This window comes from Sebastes fasciatus, chromosome 13, assembly GCF_043250625.1.
Source record: "Sebastes fasciatus isolate fSebFas1 chromosome 13, fSebFas1.pri, whole genome shotgun sequence".
Classification (NCBI taxonomy): domain Eukaryota; kingdom Metazoa; phylum Chordata; class Actinopteri; order Perciformes; family Sebastidae; genus Sebastes; species Sebastes fasciatus.
In genome coordinates this window covers 5,816,975-5,840,417 of record NC_133807.1, presented here as the reverse complement: position 1 = coordinate 5,840,417, position 23,443 = coordinate 5,816,975, and the positions used below count along the sequence as shown (strand labels likewise).

General features: G+C 40.9%; 2 protein-coding genes across 2 annotated transcripts; both read left to right on the top strand.

Moving 5' to 3' along the window:
* The first annotated feature begins 1,063 nt into the window (after positions 1–1,063).
* On the top strand, positions 1,064–12,979 carry LOC141780046 (proteasome activator complex subunit 3-like). The gene is made up of 10 exons (XM_074655110.1): positions 1,064–1,252; positions 3,990–4,022; positions 4,204–4,266; positions 5,584–5,688; positions 8,109–8,160; positions 8,606–8,721; positions 8,999–9,067; positions 9,811–9,933; positions 10,441–10,527; positions 11,873–12,979. The coding sequence occupies exons 1-10, from the start codon at positions 1,211–1,213 to the stop codon at positions 11,951–11,953; spliced, it is 771 nt and encodes a 256-aa protein (XP_074511211.1). The 5' UTR covers positions 1,064–1,210; the 3' UTR covers positions 11,954–12,979.
* Positions 12,980–14,303: 1,324 nt separating this feature from the next.
* Positions 14,304–19,036, top strand: LOC141780043 (amine oxidase [copper-containing] 3-like). The gene is made up of 5 exons (XM_074655104.1): positions 14,304–16,243; positions 16,330–16,448; positions 18,083–18,249; positions 18,427–18,559; positions 18,662–19,036. The coding sequence occupies exons 1-5, from the start codon at positions 14,671–14,673 to the stop codon at positions 18,947–18,949; spliced, it is 2,280 nt and encodes a 759-aa protein (XP_074511205.1). The 5' UTR covers positions 14,304–14,670; the 3' UTR covers positions 18,950–19,036.
* Positions 19,037–23,443: the final 4,407 nt, after the last annotated feature.

Sequence of the window (23,443 nt, the reverse complement as noted above, 5' to 3'; positions counted from 1 at the left end):
AGTCATCTTCCCAGTAGGAACACTCTAATAGAACTGATTTTAGATCATTAGGTCCTAAAAGTTGTAAAATGTACTAATAGCTGAATCCAGAGTTATTTCTCTTCCGCTGTTCAAGTGAATGAGACTCAGACTGAGGCTAGAGCGATGAATGCTCGGAGGTGGAGAACATAACAATGATGTAAATTATGTTCTCATCTATTAACTGTTTTCACAATACACCAGAAAAAACTAATTGGTTTTGCTATATTGAGCTGTATTTAGCTGAATTTGCCTCCCAAGTGTTTTGTTTTGTTTTGTTTTTTTTAGCCTTAAGGCTCAGGATCAATTTCCCCGAAGCAGGAATTCCTGCTGAAATTGGGGGACTAACTGAGGCACATATTTTGTGTCAGTCTGCTCAAAGCTATGGGTGTTTCCTTTTGGTGGATCAGTTTATACTGAAGTAGGGTGGATTCAGGTAAAATGGGCCACTTTTTTGGTAAATGATTTATAAGATCATCAAATAAGCTATGCATGAGATATAGTGGTATTTTCATAAATTGGCATGGGTCTCTTAAATATTTGTTAAAGAAAAATGTGAAATAGTATAATTTTTTTGGAATTGAGTTAGAGTATCAGCAGGTTCCCTCTTGAGCTACGACACAATGTTCAGGTAAAATGGGCCGATACAAAAAGAGGGCAACACTTTCCTTTTTAATACTTGATGTCAGTCTTGGAAATTCAAATTAGCCTAATGGATTAAATTGATTAATAAATGTGTGTGTGTGTGTGGGGGGGGGGGGGGGGGGGTAAAACATTACCATTATTTGTTTTTATAAATTATTCATGTATTTTATTTAAACTGTGTGCTTTCATGTTCGGTGTTTTTCCTTTACTGCTTCTTTCATTTAATGTAAAATGTGGAGGAAATGTCCCACTAAAAAAATAAATAGATAATGTCGTCACTTGAAGAGCGACATGAAGGGGTTTGTTGGATTTTGACACAGCTCCGTCTGGGAGGGCGGATCCTCATCCTACTGACTGGAGAAGTCTCGCTCAAACCGGCTCAGGCTGAGGGACAAACCAAACACGCCTGAATTTACTGCCTCGTCGCTTCCTGACTACGTCATTGTCTTGTGGCGTAGTGGCGGCCCCGTGCATGCGGTGTCACTCGAGGAGCAACATAAAAGGTTTATCTGGACTGCTGAGCGGGTTTTAACGTTTATTTTACGCCATGTCATCTCTTCTGAAGGTCGACCGGGAGCTGAAAACCAGGGTGAGTGTGAAAGCTTCCCGCCAGACTCCTCAGAGACACACCGGGCCTTAACGGAGCCGCTCAACCCTCACCGTCCACCGTCTGAGACCCTAATACAGCCATGGTCACACTGCTGGTGTCGGTTCCACTCTAGTCAGACCCTCATCTTCATCACTGCTCTGTCAACTCAAGCCTACATATGAAGCCACACATGTGAACTGGTCTGAAGTGAAGCTATAAACTCTGTAGGGGGTTGTTTTCTCTGCCACAAGTTTACCGTTACACCGGAGGAATTACCTGTAAGTGTGGCAGAGTGGTGGAGACGGTCAGCGTGAAGTAGACTAGCAGACAAACCTGGGGGCCTTTCACCCCAGGAAATACTAAACCAAGGGGGCCCAAACTTTTCCTTTGGAGGGCCAAAACTGAACTCAATGGAGGGCCACGGGCCGAAATTAAACACCTATTGTATTAAGATGCAAAATGGTACTAGGATCCCAAGTTCCCTTAATTTAACATGTTTTACCCCTTAAAACCCACATGCTGAATACAGTTGGGCTCATTTATGCAATTTATGCATTTCCAAGACTGTTTAGGGACCCCAGTATGCAGAAATATTAAAATGCACTATTTTTAGAATAGGCAAAAATAACACATGTATACTGCATTAAAAAAACAGTTTTCCCCAAAACTGCATAAGATTATCATAATTACTATATGTCTGTAAAGGGGAGACTTGTGGGTACCCATAGAACCCATTTTCAGCCACATATCTTAAGGTCAGAGGTCAAGGGACACCTTGACAAATGGCCATGAAAGTTTTCCCTACCAAAATGTAACCCAACTTTAGAGTGTTAGCCTCCTTCCTGACAAGGTAGCATGACATGATTGGTACTAATGGAGTCCTTAGGTTTTCTAGTTTCATATGATGCCACTATCTTCTAACCATACACCTGAGCCTGGCACGGCCTCCAAAAGACAGTAAAGTTGGTTGGGTATTTTAATAAAAAAAAAAGAATTTGCAAACATCTGGCAGGCCAAGTCAAACATGATGGCGGGCCAACTTTGGCCCACGAGCCCCACTTTGGACACAGATTAATTACTGTGGAGGCAGTGATGCAAAAATAATTCAAATATTTTTTGGGGAATTAATCAAAGAAGGAGCACTAAATGAGATGGAGCTGTAGGGAAAGAAAAGAGGATTAAACAGATTAAAAATGACAAACTAATATGGGGTTATTAAAATGGTTCTTTATTTTAACAATATCTAAAAAGGCCTAATACAAAATTTTAAATCTAAAGGGGACCTTAAAATAGTACAGCTGCCAGTCCAAAATTAAACTAAACTAAGCTGAGACTACACTGAGGAGGGTGCTGGGGTGCTACCACTTACTCACCTCGGGTGCAACACAACAAACCTCACAGCAAAACTATGGTGCAGTCCATTTGTGTCCCCAGTGCTCTTAACTCGCATGCATTAGGCAGAGGTACCTCACCATGGTGCATATAGCCTCCTAACAAAGTGACTCAGCTTCTGAAAGAAAAATCCTAAAAGAATTAAACAACCAAAGAGAATAAACACAAACAACCCAGTTGGTTAAAAAGGCAAAGTAACTCAAGCCAACTAATACTCAAAGTGGTCAAAGCTAATACTCAAATCAATCAATCAACACAGCAGTATAAATAAACAGTTAAACTAATAAACAAGGGCAAAAAGAACAAAACTATTACTCAAACAAATCAAAGCAGAAGTATTTTTAAAAGGGGCAAAACAATGAGTCTAAATAAGGGGGCAAAAAAAGCAGCAGTGTTACTTTGTCTTCCTAAAATGAAACAAATATTAACATGGCTAATAAATAATGCTGCAACTTAACCACCCTACTCTCACCACCATGGGGCATCACAAAGAATTGTTCAGCAGAAGCAGTGGAACCATGGGCCAGGGTAAGGGAAGTGTCACATGGTAAAAGCTGCTGCAGCAACAGCAGGCCAGGCAGAAGCAAGACGAGGACTTAACTGGCCCCAGGTGCCTTATATAGCCTGGCCTGATTAGTGGGTTGGTGGAGGAGGAGTCAGGTTAAAGGCCTGCATTCAAAAACTGCAGACACTATTAGGGGAACCAAAAAAATGCACCCTACCGCACAAGGAATCTTTCAATTAGTGCCAGGCCGATATATCGGCCGATATTAGCTCATTGCAGATAAATATACGTAGGTAGGCTATGTGTGAATATGTCAGCCCATAAATGACAAGAAATTGAAGCACAGAAATGCCAAAGATACGTTTTGAAACAGTGTCCGCCAGAGACAAGTGACTGTAAAATGCCCTGCCCAATACTTGGTCGCAGTTCTTATTTGAGATTTTTTAGATCAGTATTGGCCTCATATATCGAAATTTAACAGAAGTAAACATAAAATATATTTTAAACCATATCTCAGAGTCTTCAGCAATCATTTAAGTCATTTTCAAGTAAAAATTGGCAAACATTTGATGGTTCCAGACAGTTTCTCCAGTGTGAGGATTTGCAGCTTTTCTCTGTTTATATCATTGTTGGTCTGACAAAATAAGACATTTAAAAGTGACATAGCCTTTCGGAACAAGGTTGATTTTGCTGAGGTTCCTTTATGGCTGCGTTCCAAATCGCATACTTTTTCTTTTAACTTTTAGTACAGTACAGCTGCCCTCTAGCTAGTCTGTTACACTGTCGGGGACTTCTTAATGAATATAGAGGTGTTCTAACTGCCCGTCAATCTGTTGACAGGTGGAAACATTCAGGGAGCAGATCAGCAGTGAGGTGAGTATCTTACATTATACAGCTAAGCCAAGATTTCCTCTATCAATTTCATCCTCTCTTTACTCTCTTTCTGTCTTTTATCTTCTCTCTGCTCTCTGGTTCAGTTCATGCTTCGTGTTAGCGTTGTAAGCAAAAAAAGTTCAGTTTATAACGAAACGTTCTCTCCTGTTTGTTACTGCAGGCTGAGAACCTGGTTGCCAGCTTTTTCCCTCGAAAGCTCCTGGAGTTGGATCACTTTCTCAAGGCAAGTGACCACCTGACTGAAGGCTTGTTTCACAATTCAAATACATTCAAGTTAGAATTTCATTTTCAGTCTTCGTTGATGTGGGAAAAATAGCTTGTTTTGGGGAAATAGATCTAATTAGCCTTGAATTATAGCACCAGGGTGCTGGAAGGTGTGGTTCGCCTAGACAGACATACCCAAACTAGATCAAGAATAGCTCCACAACTACCAGGTCTATATGCATGATCTTGGTCCCTATGGATAGGTAAGACCTCAGAGAATTCATCCCCAGTGTCAGTAACATTGTGATTGTTACTATGCCTGAGTAAATAGTGATGAACCAAAGGAAAAAGTTAAATTTGTATCCTTGCCTAAATGTTTTCTAGCTCAGACAGTGGATAACACCGTTATAGCAATGATGCCATGCACAGAGATGTCACTGAATTCATTCAGCAACTCCTCGACTACAACTGTGCCAAAGCAGATATAAATAGCACAAAGCACATAGATTCTACAAAGGTTTGAGTGAGGATAGGACCAGGCGGACTCTCCATTTAGCCACTTGGATACCCAAAGTGTGCCAAATGGGTTTTCTACCTCTTGAAAGGGAATCAGGCTATAAAATACTACTGATGTCCACTACAGGAGGCTATGTGCACACAGTGGAGCCTTCGGCCATGACATTTACTCTGTGCATTATCACATTCTACCATTGTGCACAGTATAAAATCAATAAAAAACAACTAAATTGTATAATTTTGACTCCAAATGGAGTAGTATTATTATAGTAATCAAATATGATCAAGTAAAACTTAGATAATAACAAATAATATAACAAAAAATAATCCATAGTCAAGTATGTACATTCAATATAAAAACATTCAAAAATATTATAAAGTAAAAATACTGTTGGGTTAAAGAGGTTAAGCAGAAACTTTTTAACTATTCGTACGTAAACAAACAACGTAAATAGTGTCAAAAACGGGGTCTGGTTTTATGAAAAATCTTACAAAGCTCTAGAACATTAGTTATAATTAATGATAATATAAATCTATGATTATTTGCCTATATGAAAAAAAAAAAAACATTATTTTTCTGAATGTTTTTGGATATCTAAGTACCTGTTTTAATGTGTTGATGGGGCGTTAACGCACAGACCATAAACCCCAACATCCTCAGTTGTAATACGTAGCATCTCTCTCTCCCTCATTTCCTGTTATCTCTCCACCATCTGGGAGAAAAATGTAACACGTGTCTATTGTTTGTCAGACCTATTTAATATTTGTTTTTTAATTTTTTTTGTTAATTTTCAACCTTGTCTACGTGGTCTTTATCCAGGAGCCGATTCTCAACGTTACTGACCTGAAAGAAATCCATTCAGAGATCAAGTTCAAAGTCCCAGAGCCGATTCTCTTCACTAACAGCCACGATGGCGTGGACGGGGTGAGTCTACAGTACTGTATGCTCTGGCAGGTGTAGGTTAGTCATCATGTAAATGGGAAGCCCACTTGGTAGGGAGGGTCTAATGAAAAAATGCTATTGGTTGCATTATGGCAGGGGTTCCCAAACTTGGGGGGTTAATTTCTTCAGCGAAGACTCTGATGGTAATCATTAGTTGGCAACCATTTTTTTCCCCCCACAATGAAAACAAGACTTAAACTAAATATAAAGTAGCATTGACGATGAAATGCAATCTCTGAACCCACCGGCTATCGCTTAAAATTAGCTTGTAAAGGGGCTACTTCCAAACAATCCGTCATAGACGTCGTCGCCCAACACCAACTCCGTTCTTTCGTCCTGCTAATCGGACTGTAAACAATTGACCGGCGCACGGAAGAGGAAGTCACCACTGGCTACACCAGAACCCCAGAAATATTGTCCGTTGCCCCCCAGAGTCTAGATCGAGAGAGCTGATGGGTTCCAGCTGTAGCTAAGTGGGTAGAGCGGTGGTCCTTTAACTGCAAGGTTGGTGGTCCGATCCCCGGTTCCTATTGTCTGCATGTCGAAGTGTCCTAAAGCGAGGCACTGAACCCCGAGTTGCTTTTACAGCAGCTCACTGCTCCTAACGATGGGTTAAATGCAGAGGTCAAATTTTTTAAATTAAATTAAATTTTTAAATTGAATTAATTAATTGTGCATCAAATATCATTTGTTTTTAGGCCTACATATTAGCACATTTTTGCAACGTTTTTTATGGGCTATCGCAGTACTTTTTTTCATGGGATTATTGCACATTTTGTCACCGTTTTTCCTTTCAATAAAAATGATAATCCTTGAAGTCCTCATCTCTCATTAGACAATAATAGCAAAGTAAAGTACAATATAAGTAAATAATGACAACAAGTTTGAGGAAAGTTTGACAACTTGTCTTGTTGTTATCGTCCCCCTCCTCCCACCACGCATATACGTGCATTATACATGAGAGAGATTGAAACAGTTGACCTACAGTGAGTACCTTTTTGGTCTGTAAAATCTAGGCCTATAGTGTGAAAATGTTTAGTTCTAACAGAATAAGGTAATTTAATAAATGTAAAGCAAAATACAGTGGCAAATACGGCGCAATATTGGATCAACATGGAAACTACTATATATGAATTTTAAGGAATATAAACACTTATTTGCTTTACATAATTTATTGCAATGATGATGTAATAATGATGTGGTGATTTTGATTTTATTGTACATGGTGAAATGGTTTATATTTAATTATTTTTCTGAGCCTGTTCAGCTCAGTAATTTCTGCCAAACACCAGTAGGTGGCATTGAAGACTCAACACACTGATGGGTTTTCCCCTCCTCAGCCCACACACACACACACACACACACACACACAGTGAACACACTCAGGTGGCTTGAAAAGAATGTGTAGCTTAGATATTCACTGTTTGGGGGGGAAATACCTACCTATTGGAGTCAGTGTTCATTTTCCTAACATTGCTGTATAATATATGAGTCACCCATGAGGAACAATTAAGTCATACCAAAAAAAAAAAATCAAAAAACAATCATGAAAGCCATAATGCAAGAGAGGAGACAGCCTGGTGGGCGAAGGATAGACAGCCTGAATAAATGGCGCCGGAGCTAATTTGATAAAGTATGGGCTACATGATACATTTACATAAAGATTGGCTGAAAAAGATTTGCTGCCGACTGTCTGGAAGCACCGCCTACCAGCTGGAGCACAGCCAATAGGAACGCTCTCTCTCTGAAATGACCTGTGATTGGTCAAAGTCTCCCGTCACAGGCTAGATTTGTTTTAAAACCTGAAAACAGAGCCATGAGGAGGAGCAGAAGTCTAGTTATCTCTCAGAACACTTGAATTACTATATGCTGAAAGGTTATTAAGGAATTGTTGCCCAATGATGCCAAAAATATACTGCTTACTGCCACTTTAAATAGCTGGATAGCAAGACATGTTGGTTGCCATCTGTATAGTCATTACAAATGCTACATATTAGACAAACATTTACTTACAGTTGGATGTGAAAGCTGCGCTAACACTTGCTGCTGTCAGCAAATGCTCTGCCTCGTCTTTTCTTCTCTTCAGATCCAGGGGGTTTGGGCTTGAGATTTAGAAAATCCTCATCCAGTCATATCATATATATCACATCATGATCCACCCTGCCAATGTTTTTGAAATACTGAGACAAAAGTCAGTGAGATCATTTTGATCCTCGACTGAGAAAAAAAGGGAGATTTCATCATCTGTATCATTCTGATCCAGATTACAAGTTTTGAAAAACCGGACCCCGGGGAGATCATGATTGTCTGCACAAAATTTCACGACCATCATCCATTGTAGGTGTCAAGCCACGCTTCTAGCATGCCCAAAAATGAAATGACGCCTTCTCTTTGTGCTGCAGAATACCAAAAAGAGGAAACTACAGGATGGAGTTGGTGATGACACCTGGCAAGGTAAAAAGAAAAGTTTCAAAATATTATTTTTTTGTGTGTGTTCCCTATTTCAAAATATAAATTAATGTTGTTTATTTTATGTGAATAACTGTTTTTTTCATCTCATAGTATTTATCATCATATTGCTCAACTCTAGACCAGTGAATTGTGTATTTATCCACTTAGGTTTAGAATTATCTGATGATGGAGAGAAGTCAGTAGTAACACTTACTTGAAAATGATGAAGCACAAGCCTGTTGAGCATAGCACACAGTAACGGAAATAAAACTAGTGAGCTGGCTTTGCTAGGACTGGCTAGGACCAACCTACCTAAGACCTGCTCTGCATGTTTTATGGTCTTGCAATCATGCAGCATGATTTTGTAAGAACTCGAACCAGCAGCACCATTACTCTTTGATGAGAAGAAGCGTTTGTAACTGTGGATGCTGTGTTTTTTCGGTTCCAGAGGGAACCAAACCTCTGGTGATGCCAGAGGGGATGATGAAATGTAACGGCAAGCTGGTGGACCTGATTGAACGAGTCAAACCAGAGATCAGGACACTGATTGAGAAGTGTAACACAGTAAGTGTCTGTACACACAAACACGCACACACTGATCGGTAACTCATTGATTCCATAGGGAGAAGTGAAATTCCAGTGACAGACAGCAGGTCCTGCTGCACTGAACCTGATGTGTTTATCTTCTGGTATCACAGAGCTCACCAAGAAATAACTGATTGTGATCATCTATAATAATGTAATAAGTGCTGTCCCTATGCTTTTAAAATGTTACTGTTTTTAGCCATTTGTCATTTTGCTCTGGGAAGATCCCCGCGTCATCTCTTCTCTACTCTGGCAGGTCAAGATGTGGGTCCAGCTGCTCATCCCCAGAATAGAAGATGGAAACAACTTTGGGGTCTCCATACAGGTCAGTTCTCACTGACTGCTTCGTCTGGGAAAAAAAATGGTTTTACAGCCTCATTTGAGGCTAAAATAAGTCATTACAAACATCTGTCGGTAAAATAGAGACATCTTTTTCTCCAACTTATTACTTCAATTGAATGCCAATTCATTCAGGAATCAACACAGCAGTATGTCCAGCTGTACTGTATTGAATTTTCAGTGCATCCAGATGTTTTGAAACAAGGTGCATGAGCGTAGCAACAGCATCTTCAGTGCTGCGCTCTCGCTTGTATGTGAACTGGTACGGGTCGAGTTCATCCTGTCTAGACAAGAGAGCATGTGAGAGATGATTCTCTCCAATGTCATTAATACAGAGGTCATCGCACTTGGGTCGGATGATGTCAGCCAGAAAACATTCTAAATATAGATATATCATTTTTTTTTAGTTGGCTAAAATGTGTTTTCTTGCTGCTCTCATCCACAGCCGCTTTACGTGCACACAGCCTCAGCGGTGTCGCCATTTGCTTTGCTTTATTAATGATGATATGATGATTTTACTTTGTCAGATCAAATCTGAAATTGATCTTGCATCTCAGCAGCTCCATTTGAAACATCAACACAGACCAAAACAAAAAAACTGAAGACAGTAAACAAGGATATATACATTTAGCATACCATTACAATCATGTCCAGGTGTAACAATAATTCCGTTTTCTGTTTCACGGTGTTCCTTGTTCACCATGTCTGTCTGTGTCTGTCTGTCTGTAGGAGGAGACCGTGGCAGAGCTGAGGACGGTGGAGTCAGAGGCAGCATCCTACCTGGACCAGATCTCCAGATATTACATCACAAGAGCCAAGCTCGTCTCCAAAATTGTCAAGTACCCTCATGTGGTGGGTAGTGTGTGTGTGTGTGTGTGAGTGTGAGTGTGAGTGTGTGAGTGCATGTATGGTTGGTAGATGACAACTGCCGTTAGGGATGCACCGATCCGACTTTTTCAGTCCCGATAGCGATACCGGGGCTACATAGATAACATAACATCAATTTAGTGAATTGTTTATTATTAAAATAATACATTTTACACCAATAACTTGGAAAACAAATCTTCAAAATTAATAGGAATTACAATTCAGTTATAAACCTTTTTAATGCAACAACATATTGGTCAAAAATTAAACAGGAATTCAAATTCCAGTATAAAATGTATAAAGTATATAAACATAGAATTGAAGTGAATAGGTCGGCCCCATTGTCACTGATACCCGATCCAGCTATTTGAGTCAGTATCGACCCCGGTATCTGTTCTGGTATCGATGCATCTCTAACTGCAGTCTAGCTCTTCTCTTAGATATCAGGTTTGGTTGTATTCTTTATTATCTGTCTTTGTCTCAACTCCGCAGGAGGACTACAGGAGGACCATATCAGAGATCGATGAGAAGGAGTACATCAGTTTGAAAATCATTGTTTCAGAGCTCAGGAATCAATACGTGAGTGTCGATTTGTCTTTTTGAACCACTCGGCCACACAAGCTGCAGTGAAACAGGGTCAAAAGTTACTTCATGCAGGGACAAGAACCTGATATCTCAACACGTTCTCATCCCAACTCGTCATATACTGGCATTTTGTCAGACCCCCTCGGCGTCACTCCTTTTCGGTCGCAGTAAACACACATTTAATATTGTCAAGTAAACAAAAAGCGGTATTATGCAGTATAGTACCACAAAAATCACTTCACACATCAACGGTCTCTTTCTGATTATACTTATCAAACTAATTAAGACATTTTGGTGGCACTACACTGTATAATACTGAAGTTATTGAATATTTTTCTCTTTTCGGCGATGCAACTTTGTAGACGGTCCCCGAGCACGTAGAGACTAATCTTATGTGTCCAGCTCTGAGGACGGCTCTTTGTGATTAGAATGAGGTTGTAGCTCGTTGTCTACCTTACTACGGTTAGAAAGAGCCCTCCTTTGTGTTTTAACAACGTTTCGTTTATGAGTTATTGATCCAGGAAGTTTGAATCTGTCAACACCTTGCCAACTTTACTGAAGTCAATGAGTTGACTGTCAGGAATGATTGGGAGAAGTGCTCTATGAAGTAACTCTAACTCGAGGGAACGAGTTCATACTTCACGAGTTACTTCATAAAACTTTCTCCTAGGGGTCTAGGGGCCTAGGGGTGCTCCGTACGAAACAGACAACCACGGTTACGGAAAGTTAAAGCTCTCAACATCCTTACTAAAGGCTTCAAAATTTACCAGTGAGATATTTATTGATGTAATTCATGTCGTAAAACAAATCGTTAAATTCTTTTAAGCTTGTGTTAACCACAGACCTTATTTCAGGCATCGAACTAAAAAAAAAACATTCAATAAACCCATTGACTTCCAGACGAGGGAACAGGAAGTGCTAAAATGCTAACTCATTCCCGGGTTTTAGGACTCATTCCTGTAGCTCTCTATAACATCAAACCACTAATTAAAACCAAGCTTGTCAGAAAAATTAACACTTGAACAAACAGCAGCGTGACGAGAACGACCTAAAATGAGAGAAACCATCTTTGGGGAAAAATGTATTTGACGTTCTTTTGCCCATGTCCACTAACATGGAGGGGGCGGGCTTTATGACCTATACTGCAGTCAGCCACCGGGACGCGATCAGGGTGTTTTGGCTTCGCTTTTTGGGGAGCTGTCATGTCGTCCATCTTTATATATATATATATATACAGTTTACGCTACAGACGGACAGGACGGCTGAAAGTCCTTCGATGCTACAGTCGGAATGTGACCGGCTCAATGTTAATCTCAATATTTCTGCTTTTTGCTTTTAGGTGATTCTTCACGACATGATCCTGAAGAACATCGAGAAGATCAAGAAACCCAGAAACTGCAACTCTGAAGCCCTTTACTGACAACCCCCACACACACAAACACACACACACACACAAAACATGAGCTCAGTCAAACAGTACTGACTAATTATTCTAGCTTTTGCTTTTGAATACCTCATGGTTTTAGGTTTTGCAACCTCAGGACAATTCATGACATCTCAAATAAGATGCTGCCTTTTTGGACTGGTAGTGTGCTGATATTCAGTGTGGGAAACTTTAACGTGAATGCTGCTCACTATTCTGTATGTGAAACTCCAGCTTTTTTTGGGTCCTTAGTGAGTTAGAGGAAGCTATACAAATGCATTTGGAAAAACAAATTTGACCCGAGGTCACAGACACACACACACACACACACACAGACACACACATTCCAGCTGTTGCAGGATCCTCCTCCATCACCGACATGCTTTCTGACACGTAACCTTTCCAGGCTTTCCAGTGCTCTTGGACTTGACCTCAGACTCCTTTTCCCATTAGTATCCAGACTGCAAGCTGCTGTTGCAAAGACCACCTACATGGCATGCCTCCCATCCGCTCCACCGGGACTAAAAGCTCAAGAGATTCCTGCTGGTTTCACTTCCTGTCCGCGTTATCTGGACTTTTGCTCCTGTGGATGCCATGCCTCTCCCGGGATTTATCATGTTTTTGAATGGTTTTCTTTTTTGTTTTTGCTCCATATTGCCTGACCCACCCTGTGACGGTTCCCTTATTTGCCCCTTCTCTCTGGAACTTTCTGAGCTCACCACTGTCCCCGAGTAAAAAGTATGGAATTTAAAACTCCAACTCCCTCTCCCAGTTGACCTTAAGCTGTCAAGGGACCCTCTTCTCAAACAAGATGCAGATTGCGTTCCTCAGTGCTTCAGAAAGCAGCTGTATTTCTTCATCTTTAGTGTTGCAATCATCCCGACATAACAGAGATTTGACTGCTCAGTTTATCAAGACATTTCTCCCCCCATGCCACTCTGCTTTTATTTTGTCTTGTGCTTGTTGTATCTTTGAGTCATGGTGACACTTGGAGACGCTATTAAATCCCTAGAAAAAAAAAAAGTTTAGCCTGCCCTGCTGTACGGGGGGGGGGGGGTAGTGCAGAACATGTGGTGTTGGTGGTCCTGGGACACTCGTGCTCCAGGCTGGCCTCTACGAACACTGTAGCACACTGCTGTCTGTCAGTATGGACCTGTCCGAAAGGGTTGGACTCAAAAAAACAAAAAAGAAAACTTCACTCAGTAATGTGCCTCCATGTATCTGTCTCTCTTGTGATCAAGCAAGCTTGGAACTTGTCAAATGTTTTTGAATACAGCAACTGTGTCTGTGGTTTCATACAGCTGTTTATTATTATTATTATTGTTGTTGTTTTAAAGGCCCTGCACAGTCCTGGTGCACCCACACAAGTGTTTGTACTTCAAAAAACAAAATTAAATCTGGAGTCTAAAATTTATTCAGATTTATTGTGATGTAATAATGTTTTATATTTTGTTCAACTCATGATGCGTTTTTGAAGCTTGGTGCTTTAAAACACCTTTTGCAACTCGACCTTACTATGGATAATGACAAAGGGAAGTTGGGGACCGTCTTTAAAATGCATACACGTTTTTAAGCGAACAAAGTCATAATTTTTTTTTTTATTATTTGCACATATATAAAACTGCACAAAATCCAGTCGATCAAAGAAAAAAAAGAAATGTGTCAGGAGGTCAAGAAGCCACAGGCTTATACAAAGGACATCCCCCACAACCCCAGGAGAAAAAAACAATAACAGAAAAGGAAGAAAGATCTAAACTAACATAACAATACAACAAAAGTTAAACAACAACAAGAAGTACACAAAATGTCAACAAAAAAAAACTAACCAAACAGTGGAAAACAATCCAATAAAAACAATGAAATACATAGAAAAAAACGATACAGAAGAAAAGAAAATATATCTAAACATATCAAAAGATAAATTAGACGTAATTAATTAAATGTGATGATAATTTCCCTTTAAAATGTTCTAAGGATAACGAGCTCTTGATAACATGTATTTTGGTGTTCCATATTTGTACACCACGATATCTGAGGATATCAAGTTGAGAAATTGGTTTTGTCAAGCAAGCAGATTTCTTAAATGTCATGTAAATGAGAAACCTGGTTTCTGTAATTGAGGTAGGGGATGAGAGAAACCTGATTTCCCCCGGTAAATTCACTATGTATAGCCTGCAAGTTTCTGATCGAAGACGTGTTTGATGAAAAGTCGGATGATAGCTTATTAAGATTTATCAACTGGGCACCAAGAATATCTAGCTACACAATTTTATAGAATTCATTCAATATTTGCTGAACCAAAATGGTGAACTGACCAATCCAACAACATTGCTATTCCTAGAGTTAAATATGACCCCCTGTTGGAAATCCACAGTTTGATGTCAATGCTTTTCTACTATCACTAAAGAATGACCTCTTATAGCCTATTGCTTAAACATTCAGAAAATGGGATGGAAACAACTTGTTATCCAGAATTACTTGGCTGAATCCAAAGGTTCTTGCTACCTTTTGTATGAATTTTTGTCTCTTTCCATGTTACCCAATAATCATCACAGCAACTTTATGGGTACTGCTGCTATTGCTCTTATCAAAAGAAACACATCTCGGGTTGTAAAAGCAGTCTTTGAAATCAGTTGCCTCACCCCTTCACACAACCTCCATAAACAGTTACCGTTTCCTCTCCTCAACCATAACTGGTGTACAGCTGCATAGAAATGGTCTCTCAGACTATTGTCAACGTCCTAAAATGCCTTCTGGTTCTTGTAGTGGTTGCCTCGTTGATAGGTAACTGTGTCCTGATATGGCTCAACACCCAACGCACTCCACAGTGCCCTGCGCAACAGGGAAACCCGGTCCAACCTGCGGAGCACAATGAGCGCAGCAACGTCTTTGCTGATCTCTCGGTGGAAGAGTTTCTACAGGTGCGTGACTACATAACCAAGATCCCAGGGATGAACATCTCCATTGAACCATCATCACCTCCTTCAGTTGACTACCTGTATATGATCGATCTCTCCCTGCCAAAAAAACAGGATGTTTTGCACCATCTGGATACCAATGGGCCAAAACCAGCAAGAGAGGCAACTGCTGTGGTTTTTCATGGCTCGAAAAACAACATAAAGGAATATGTAGTCGGCCCTCTCCCTAACCCGTCCTACCACCGAGATGTCACGTTTGAGAGATATAAAAGGGAGATCCCTTTGACTGCACGCCCAATGCATTTTGGGGAACAAATTTATATAAAAATGTTTCTGCAAGATGTACTTAAACCGGTCAGTATGCTGCTGAATGAGAGTTTTGGTATAGATGCATCCGCATACCCTACCTACTACGACACCATGCCCAGAGGACTCAAGTCAGGGGACAGACAGACCTGGATTTCAATCTTTCGAAATGAGGAGGGCTACTACATCCACCCTGTGGGCTTTGAGATCTTCTTCAACCACCAAAGCACCAATTATTTGACCTGGCATGTGATTAAAGTGCTTTATAATGGTCAGTACTTTGACAGTATAATGGATCTGAAGCAGCAATACGAGGCAGGTTCTGTGAGGAAAATCATCTACAAACCTGTGCCGAATTACGCCTCACTCAAACCCAAACAGAAACCCTCAGGCATTGGACCCCAGCAGTTTAATGTACAAGGCAAGCGATTTAGTGTGAAGAACAACCACATTGTATACCTTGACTGGAGCTTTGCCTTTGGTCTGAACCCGCTAACAGGCATGAGAGTTTTTGATGTTCGTTTTAGAGGAGAGAGGATTATCTATGAGCTAAGCGTTCAAGAGGCCATGTCAGTCTACGGGTCCGTCACCCCAAATGCCATGCTCACCAAGTTCCTTGATGGCAGCATTGGCATTGGTCGATGTGCCTATGAGTTGGTCAGGGGCGTCGACTGCCCTTATTCAGCCACTTACATTGACACTTTCCATTTCCAGGACACCGGTGTTCCACGCCGACTCAGAAACTCAATTTGCGTCTTTGAGCATGACCTGGGCCAGCCTCTACGGAGGCACTTCTCAGAGTCTGTCTTCACCAGTTATGGAGGACTCGCAAACAGCGCTTTAGTGTTCAGGACAATCACAGCTATAGCAAACTACGACTACATGTGGGATTTCATTTTCTACCAGAGCGGCTCAGTGGAGGCCAAGGTGCATGCCACCGGCTACATCTTCTCGTCCTTTGCACTGAAGGACAATTTTCCATTCGGTGACCAAGTAGCAGAAAATGTCACTGGAAATATCCACACCCATTTCATCAACTTTAAAGTGGATATTGATGTTTTAGGTGAGTGTAGTAGGGATCTTACTATAACTAAGCAAAGTTGCAGAAAATAAAGTGAAATTAACGTACAACGTGCTATGCCCCTCCAGGAGTGAAGAATGTATTCCAGACCAAAGACATGGAATTTGTGAATGTCTCGCTGCCCTGGATGCCTGAACGCCATGCCATGATCCCTAAGATAGTGGAGAAACAGCTTCAAACAGAGCAGGTACAGTGTTACTTTGATATAGTTTATAGCTGAAAGTCGCAGTATGGTCAACCAGCTCAAGTCTAGCTGCAAATGTGATTTAAAACTTAGAGTATTTGTTCAGAAACCATTGTAGAGTTGAATCTGAAAAAAATCTTTCCCCAAATTTCTGCATCATTAGGGGTCCAATCTTTGACAATACACCCGTCAAAAGCAGGTTGATGTGTGACTTTTTTACAAAATGGTAAAAATGGCCAATCGGTTGCAACCTCCGGTTCTGCTGAAGTGCCTTAAACTTGCATTCTTTCTAACAACCAGCAGGGGGTGACTCCTCTGGTTGCAAAAATAAGTCTGATTGTATAGAAGTCTATGAGAAAATGAGCCTACTTCTCACTTGATTTATTACCTCAGTAAACATTGTAAACATGAGTTTATGGTCACAATCGCTAGTTTCAAGTCTTCTTCAATACAGTATGATGTTCATTTAGTAAATTATGGTCCCATTTAGAGTCATATAGACCATAAAGCAGGGGATGCTTTAGGGCGGGGTTACCTTGTGATTGACAGGTCGCTACCAATGGTGTTGTACGTGTTTTTCTTCCTAGAAATGTAACCCTTTCACAGTGTGTTTTCAGTTCATGAAAGTTAATTGTAACATTTTAGTTTCCTAAAAATGTCTTATTCAGCTTTCAGTTGGACTTCTCTCGTGTGACTTCTGGTTCCAAAAACCAAGATGGTGACAGCCAAAATGCCGAAGTCAAGGCTTCACTGTAGTCCACAAACCAATGGGTGACGTCACGTTGACTTTGTCCACTTCTTATATACAGTCTATGATCTCCAACAGTTAAATTGTTGGGAATTTTTAAAGTCTTGTGACGTCCCTCTCTCTGCCTTCTGATTGTGAGGTTGGTTTGGCTTCCTGGCCCAGGAACTGGTGGGCGGGGTTGGAGAGGTCGTCAGGAACCTACCTGCACCTGGGTAGATGCACTTTCTGCATTTTATATTACATTAGAAAGTCGGCTAAGAGCAGTTTTTATTTATTTATGGTAGTTATGTTTTTAACGTAATTATTTTAACACAAACTATCTCTTTTTCTAACCATAACCAAGTAGTTTTGTTGCCTAAACCTAACCAAACATTTCACAACGTTAACCACGTGGCATTGTGTGTTTCTGTAAACGCAATACGAGGCTCATAACAAAAGTATTTATGAAACATGTTTTGTTGACATTCAACATATCGCATTGTTTGCAGAAACGTATGATGCTAATATTTGTTCTTGGGACGGGGTTGTACAGGGAGATTACATCCCTATTCTTAGTCCTGCCTACAAAGCTCTGATTGGTCAATCGATTGATGAGTCGCTGAACAAACTAGGGATGCGAGGTCTAGAAGTAGGCTACCTGCACAGTGGGGAGGGGGAATAGAAGTGACCATTCCGCAGGTGATGCCCTCCAGTTAAGTTTCATCACTGGCAGGTAAAAAGACTGGCTGAAGACGCTATGTATCACAGAGGTAGGACATGACTGCACTCTCCATCAGTATAGGGTTAGAAGTGTCAAGGACTGCAGTGCATCCAAAACAGGGAGAAAAAAAGTAATTTGTCACCTCCAGCCAAATTAACTGACATGCGTCTTATGTTTGGCTTCACGCAGGAGGCAGCTCTGCGCCACGACACCAAGACTCCTCGCTACCTCCACATCGCCAGCAACAAGACCAACCGCTGGGGTCACCCGCGCTCCTACAGGCTGCAGGTGTTCAGTTTCACCGGGGACCACCTCCCAGAGAGCCAGCCCGAGGAGAGGGCCATGTCCTGGGCCAGGTGAGAGGCCAGGCTGCCTGTGAGGGGATAAAAGACCTGAGCCGACAGCAGCTTAACAGATATATCTCAGACCGGGAGGGATTCATCATCACTTCATGCACTCCACTCTGTACTTTGTCTCCTTTTCATCATCATTCCGTCCTCTTCCTGGAATCTCACTTAACTTAACTTCCCCAGGTATAAGGTCGCTATCACGAAGCAGAAGGACTCGGAGCAGAGCTCTGGCAGTCTGTACAATCAGGAGGACATCTGGACTCCAGTTGTCGACTTTAGCAAGTACATTGAAGACAACGAAAGCATTGAAAACCAGGTGAGTGTGAGTGGGGCGTTTTTTTTTCTTTTGGAAACCTCCCTAGATTGTGAAAAATGAAACTGAAACACATAATAAAACTTATTTGTTCATTTTCCCCAGGACCTGGTTGCCTGGGTGACCACCGGCTTCCTCCACATCCCCCACGCCGAGGACATCCCCAACACAGTAACCGTGGGCAATGGAGGCGGGGTCCTGCTGCGACCCCACAACTACTTTGACGAGGACCCGTCCATCCACTCTGCTGATGGGGTGTACATTGCCCCGGGCAGCGAGGACAGCTGTGACAACAATAAGATGGCCTGCATTGCTCAAGAGACCTGCAGCCCCGTCCTTGATCCCTTCACCTACCACGGTTTTGAATTTGAATTCGGGAGAGGGAGGAATTAAAATGTGATTCTTCCTTTGATTTGTTCCTCTCTCTTTGATATCAATTTTGTTTTATTTCATTGTAAATCTAAATGATGATGATGATGATGATGGTTATTCAGTGACATAGATTGGAGAGCCCTGTTTGTGTCCTATGTGTCCAAGTCAAGGTTATTTTTACTTATACATCTATTATGTCACATAAGCATGTGATGTCCTTACGCCGCTCATGTCACTCAAGTTTACGTTTCACTACTGTCTACTTTGCGTCACTATGTCACTTATGTACGTGGCTTACATAGTTATTTTAACCCCGACCACGATCTTTTCCTTAACCTAACTACCCAGTTTTGTTGCCTAATCCACCGGTAGGGACGCTATTTTAGGAAACACTCCTGTGGGTCCACTCCGTTCTCATTCCCAGAGCATCAAATACCGGGGCTTTGTAACGGCCATCGGCATTTGATACTGCTGCACAAGGCACCCTCTTAGTGTCGGCATGAAACGCACCGGGCGCTCCATTAACTACAATTTAAACCCATCTGCGGCAACAGTAAATGTTCGGAGAATGTGCGCCGGGAGTGTTGTGACGTAGTTTGAAGAGCAAAAAGACACACACACCTGGAGGGCGGGTGGCAGGGGAGGTGGATGAGTCCAACAAACACAAGCCATCATCCAGGAGACCGCTGTTTGTGTCCATGTGCATAACGTTCCAATCAGCTAATCCCGTGTTCACAACGTTCAGTTTCATTTTCACTGTACAAACGTAGTTTTAAGCCCAACCATGTAGTTCTTTCCTAAATCTAACTATAATGGTTTTGTCGCCTAATCCTAAAGTGACGCCAAGGGGCGTGCGTGCCGAGGCAAAGCGGCGGTATGTGACGAGGTGGGATGAGAACGTGTTGGTGGGACGTATTACAAGTTAGGAACAAACAACCTATGTGGTCGTATGGATTGGAGGACTTGTTGAGATGGGATCAGGAAGAAGCTAGTGTTGAATTAGTGTGCATTGCAGCTGAGACCGGGCCCGTTAGGAGAGAGAATACAAAATAGAGTCATTTTTGCAATTAATACCATATCTGTAATTTCATTTGAAGTAGTATTAAAATTATTTCAATCAGGAGAGACATAGGATGAGAAATGTGAATAGTCTTTGGCGATTAGACCCCATCGAAACATCATATACTTTAAGGGTGTGATGAAGCCACAAGTAGAATAGGAAGGTCTGCGATCTCCGAGTGCCATTCTAGTTTAATAGTATTTTTTTAAGCTTGCTGACTTTGAATTAAGCTTTGCGGCTGGCGGGGTGCTGCACGTGCACCCACTATTGACCGGCTGTATTTTATATAGCAGTATTTTACAATGTAATAATAACAAGTGTATTTGCAATAAATGAGATTCTGAATCAGCTTCATGTAGAGCTGCCCGTCACAGAAGTGCCAGGCTGAAGGTGTTTGTTGTTTTTGCCTTTGTTTTGCTCTCTTTGTATTTCGCCTACTTCTTAAACTCACTGTTGCCCATTGTATCTGTCTGGAAACCGGCCAGGAAAGGAAATGTTAACAGTCCCGTGTGCTTTTACTGCTGTTTGTTTTTATACTAAATCCTATCAGCAGCTTGAAAAGTGTTTGCACCCTCGCACGTACACAGGATTCTCCTTCTCTGTGACTAAACGCAGCATGTCGGCTACTGAATGTTTTGCTGATATTCATAAAAATAACTAAATCAACTTTTGATTCCAGCTAGCTGTGATTCAAACGTTTTCATCGTTTTTATACTTTAAATAGCTAAGTCCAGCCGTCCATCCATCAGTCCTAAAATATACATTGCTTGGCCCGTGCCTTGTTTGTAGTGATTTCCAATCCTTGTTATTTCCAGCCAGACTTGTGGCCTGGGATAGCAATGACGGACGGTCCGTTGATCCACCGCTTAGGTCCAGACTGAAATATCTCAACAACTAGTGGATGGACTGCCATAACATTTTGGAAAGACATTTGTAGTCCAGAGGGGATGAATCTCTTCGACTTAGGGGATCCTCTGATGTCTCGGCAACTATTGGATCGATTGCTGTGACGTTGCTTCAGATATTCAAGATCCCTTGATGATATAAGTCTACGCCACCAGCAGGTCAAAAGTTTTCACTTACAGTATTCAGACAAATAGTCAGCCGTTTGAGATTTTTGAAATGTCTTCACAACTATTGGATGGATTATCGTAACATTTGGGTCCCTTGAGGATAAATTGTAAAATCTTTGGTGATCCTCTGACTATTCATCTAGCGCCATCATCGGGTCCATTTAATTATTCGTTCAATACTTTGGTTTATGACCAAATACCTGCAAAACTAATAACATTCCCATCAGCCTCAGCTGTGTTTACTGCCTATTAGCAAATGTTGGCACATTAATATACTAAACTAATATTCACCATAGTTTAGTATATGATTAATATTTCCTGCTAAACACCAGGATGTTAACATTGACTATGTTTACATGCACATGGATATTTCACTATTATTCAGAATATAACAATATTCTGAATTTGATAAGGGTCATGTAAACAGCATATTCCCTTTGGATATTCCGAACGGAGCGTTTTCCGACTACGGCATGCGGGATATGCTAATATTCAGGTTTAGGAGCATCCTTTCGACATACAGCGCATTCGAAACATGCGTTTCAGTTGGGGTTTTTACAGCAGTTTGCACCACACGGCCTGTATTTTGCCAGTTTGTGATCAGCTCTGTGCGTTTTACACAAACCAACTGGCCGACAGTTTACAGAGATGCGTGCCCAAAAGAAAAGCCCACATCTCTGGATAAACACACCTACTTCTAAATATTATGAAAGACTTTTGATATCAACAGGTTTTTGGATATGTGCAAATATTGCAGTATGCACAGCTACATGTAAACAGAAATATTAGTGGAACATTCATTTTCATTAACCCATGTAAACTGCTTAGTAGAAATATTGTCTTTTTCAGAATAAGGGGCAAAAAACTGAATATTTTGTGCATGTAAACGTAGTTATCGTCATTATGAGCATCTTGGCATGCGTATATATTAACATAGCTCAAAGCACCGCTCCTAGATCATGATATCTCACTGATAAGCGTTTGTTCTTTGACCTCCTCTAACTCAGCAGGTCAGCGTGGCCGGTCAATCTCAGCCAAGCACCACAACAAGTTGAGCTTGTAACAAAGTGCAAAGGTCCATAAAGTTGCTACTACTGGTTTCTCTGTAACACTTGATAATAAAGGCCATGATTTACACTGTAATTTCATTATAAGAAACCAGATAACGCTAAATAAATACCCCTTACCAAAAAGACGTTTATTCAAATGTGCTTTTCTTTTAAACTTAGAATAAGAGAGTATGCTTTCAGTTTACTTTTTATGGACAAAAGTATACTTAAGTTTACTTGTCTCATACTGACAAGTATGCAGAAAAGTCTAAGTGTATTTGGCTTATAGGCCTACTGGTACTTTTGATCGAGATGTACTTAAGAAAAGTATAATTATGTATTCTTGCCTTAGAAAGGTATACTTCGCTTGTAGTTGTGCTTATGTTTTGATAGAGTAGCCTATCAAAGCGTGTGAGAGTTTGTAAAAGGATGTTTTGATTTGAATTTGCTTCAATTCATCAAGAATTTTCTATGTTTTTGGATTATCCATTCACAGAAGGGGCATGCGAGAAGAACACACTTTATTTCTTTTTTTAACCTCATCGCAAATCATCAAGTCAAATAGCAAAAGCAGCAAGTCTCTTCAATGTAATACAGTACATAAATCATTGGCTAAGATAATGAGATATTCCTTTATGTGTCAATTTGTACTAGATGTTTTTGTCATTTACTACATCCCACGTAGAACAAGCCGCAATATATCGAGTGTATTCAACATATCGCCCATCTTTACCCAGAATATCTATGGGTCCATACCACAAAAGGTAAGTGAAATGATGTGTGGGGATTTTTGTTGTTGTTTGAACTAACCATTTCATCTTTTGAAAACAGGAATTTACTTTGTAGTTTACTCACAAACAACTTAAAAAAAAAAAGAAAAAAATTACCAACATTTTTTCATAATACACCATGATGATTCAGATTGCATGAAAGAGGTATGTAATCAGAATCATCATGAACCCTCACCAGCTACTCTACATGTTCGGTTGGTTTTCTGTGACGTGTGTTGAGGATGTGTTTGAGAACTGTTTTTGCCTCAGGCCAGATCAGCTCCCATGATCCCCCTGACCTTGCTGACGAGTTCCAGATGTTTTAAAGTGGCAACACTCATGTTTCCATCACACTTCACGGTGCAAATCTGTGTTTTCTGCATAGACTGGTACAGTCCTGCTTCCTTAAAACCTGCAGTAGGCAGAATATTTTGGCACCATCGGGCAAAAATTTCCATAATAACCTTTCAGCATATTGTAATTCAAGTGTTCTGAGAGAAAACCAGACTTCTGCACCTCCTCATGGCTCTGTTTTCAGACTTTAAAAAATTGAGTCCGTGACG

Bases quoted from the DNA above. Each gene is read 5' to 3' on its own strand.
- LOC141780046 (XM_074655110.1), top strand. From the start codon at position 1,211: ATGTCATCTCTTCTGAAGGTCGACCGGGAGCTGAAAACCAGG. The intron at 8,161-8,605 runs GTAAAAAGAAAA...TTTCGGTTCCAG, and splicing joins TGGTGATGACACCTGGCAAG to AGGGAACCAAACCTCTGGTG. The intron at 9,068-9,810 runs GTCAGTTCTCAC...GTCTGTCTGTAG, and splicing joins ACTTTGGGGTCTCCATACAG to GAGGAGACCGTGGCAGAGCT.
- LOC141780043 (XM_074655104.1), top strand. From the start codon at position 14,671: ATGGTCTCTCAGACTATTGTCAACGTCCTAAAATGCCTTCTGGTTCTT. The intron at 16,449-18,082 runs GTACAGTGTTAC...GGCTTCACGCAG, and splicing joins AACAGCTTCAAACAGAGCAG to GAGGCAGCTCTGCGCCACGA. The intron at 18,560-18,661 runs GTGAGTGTGAGT...CATTTTCCCCAG, and splicing joins ACGAAAGCATTGAAAACCAG to GACCTGGTTGCCTGGGTGAC.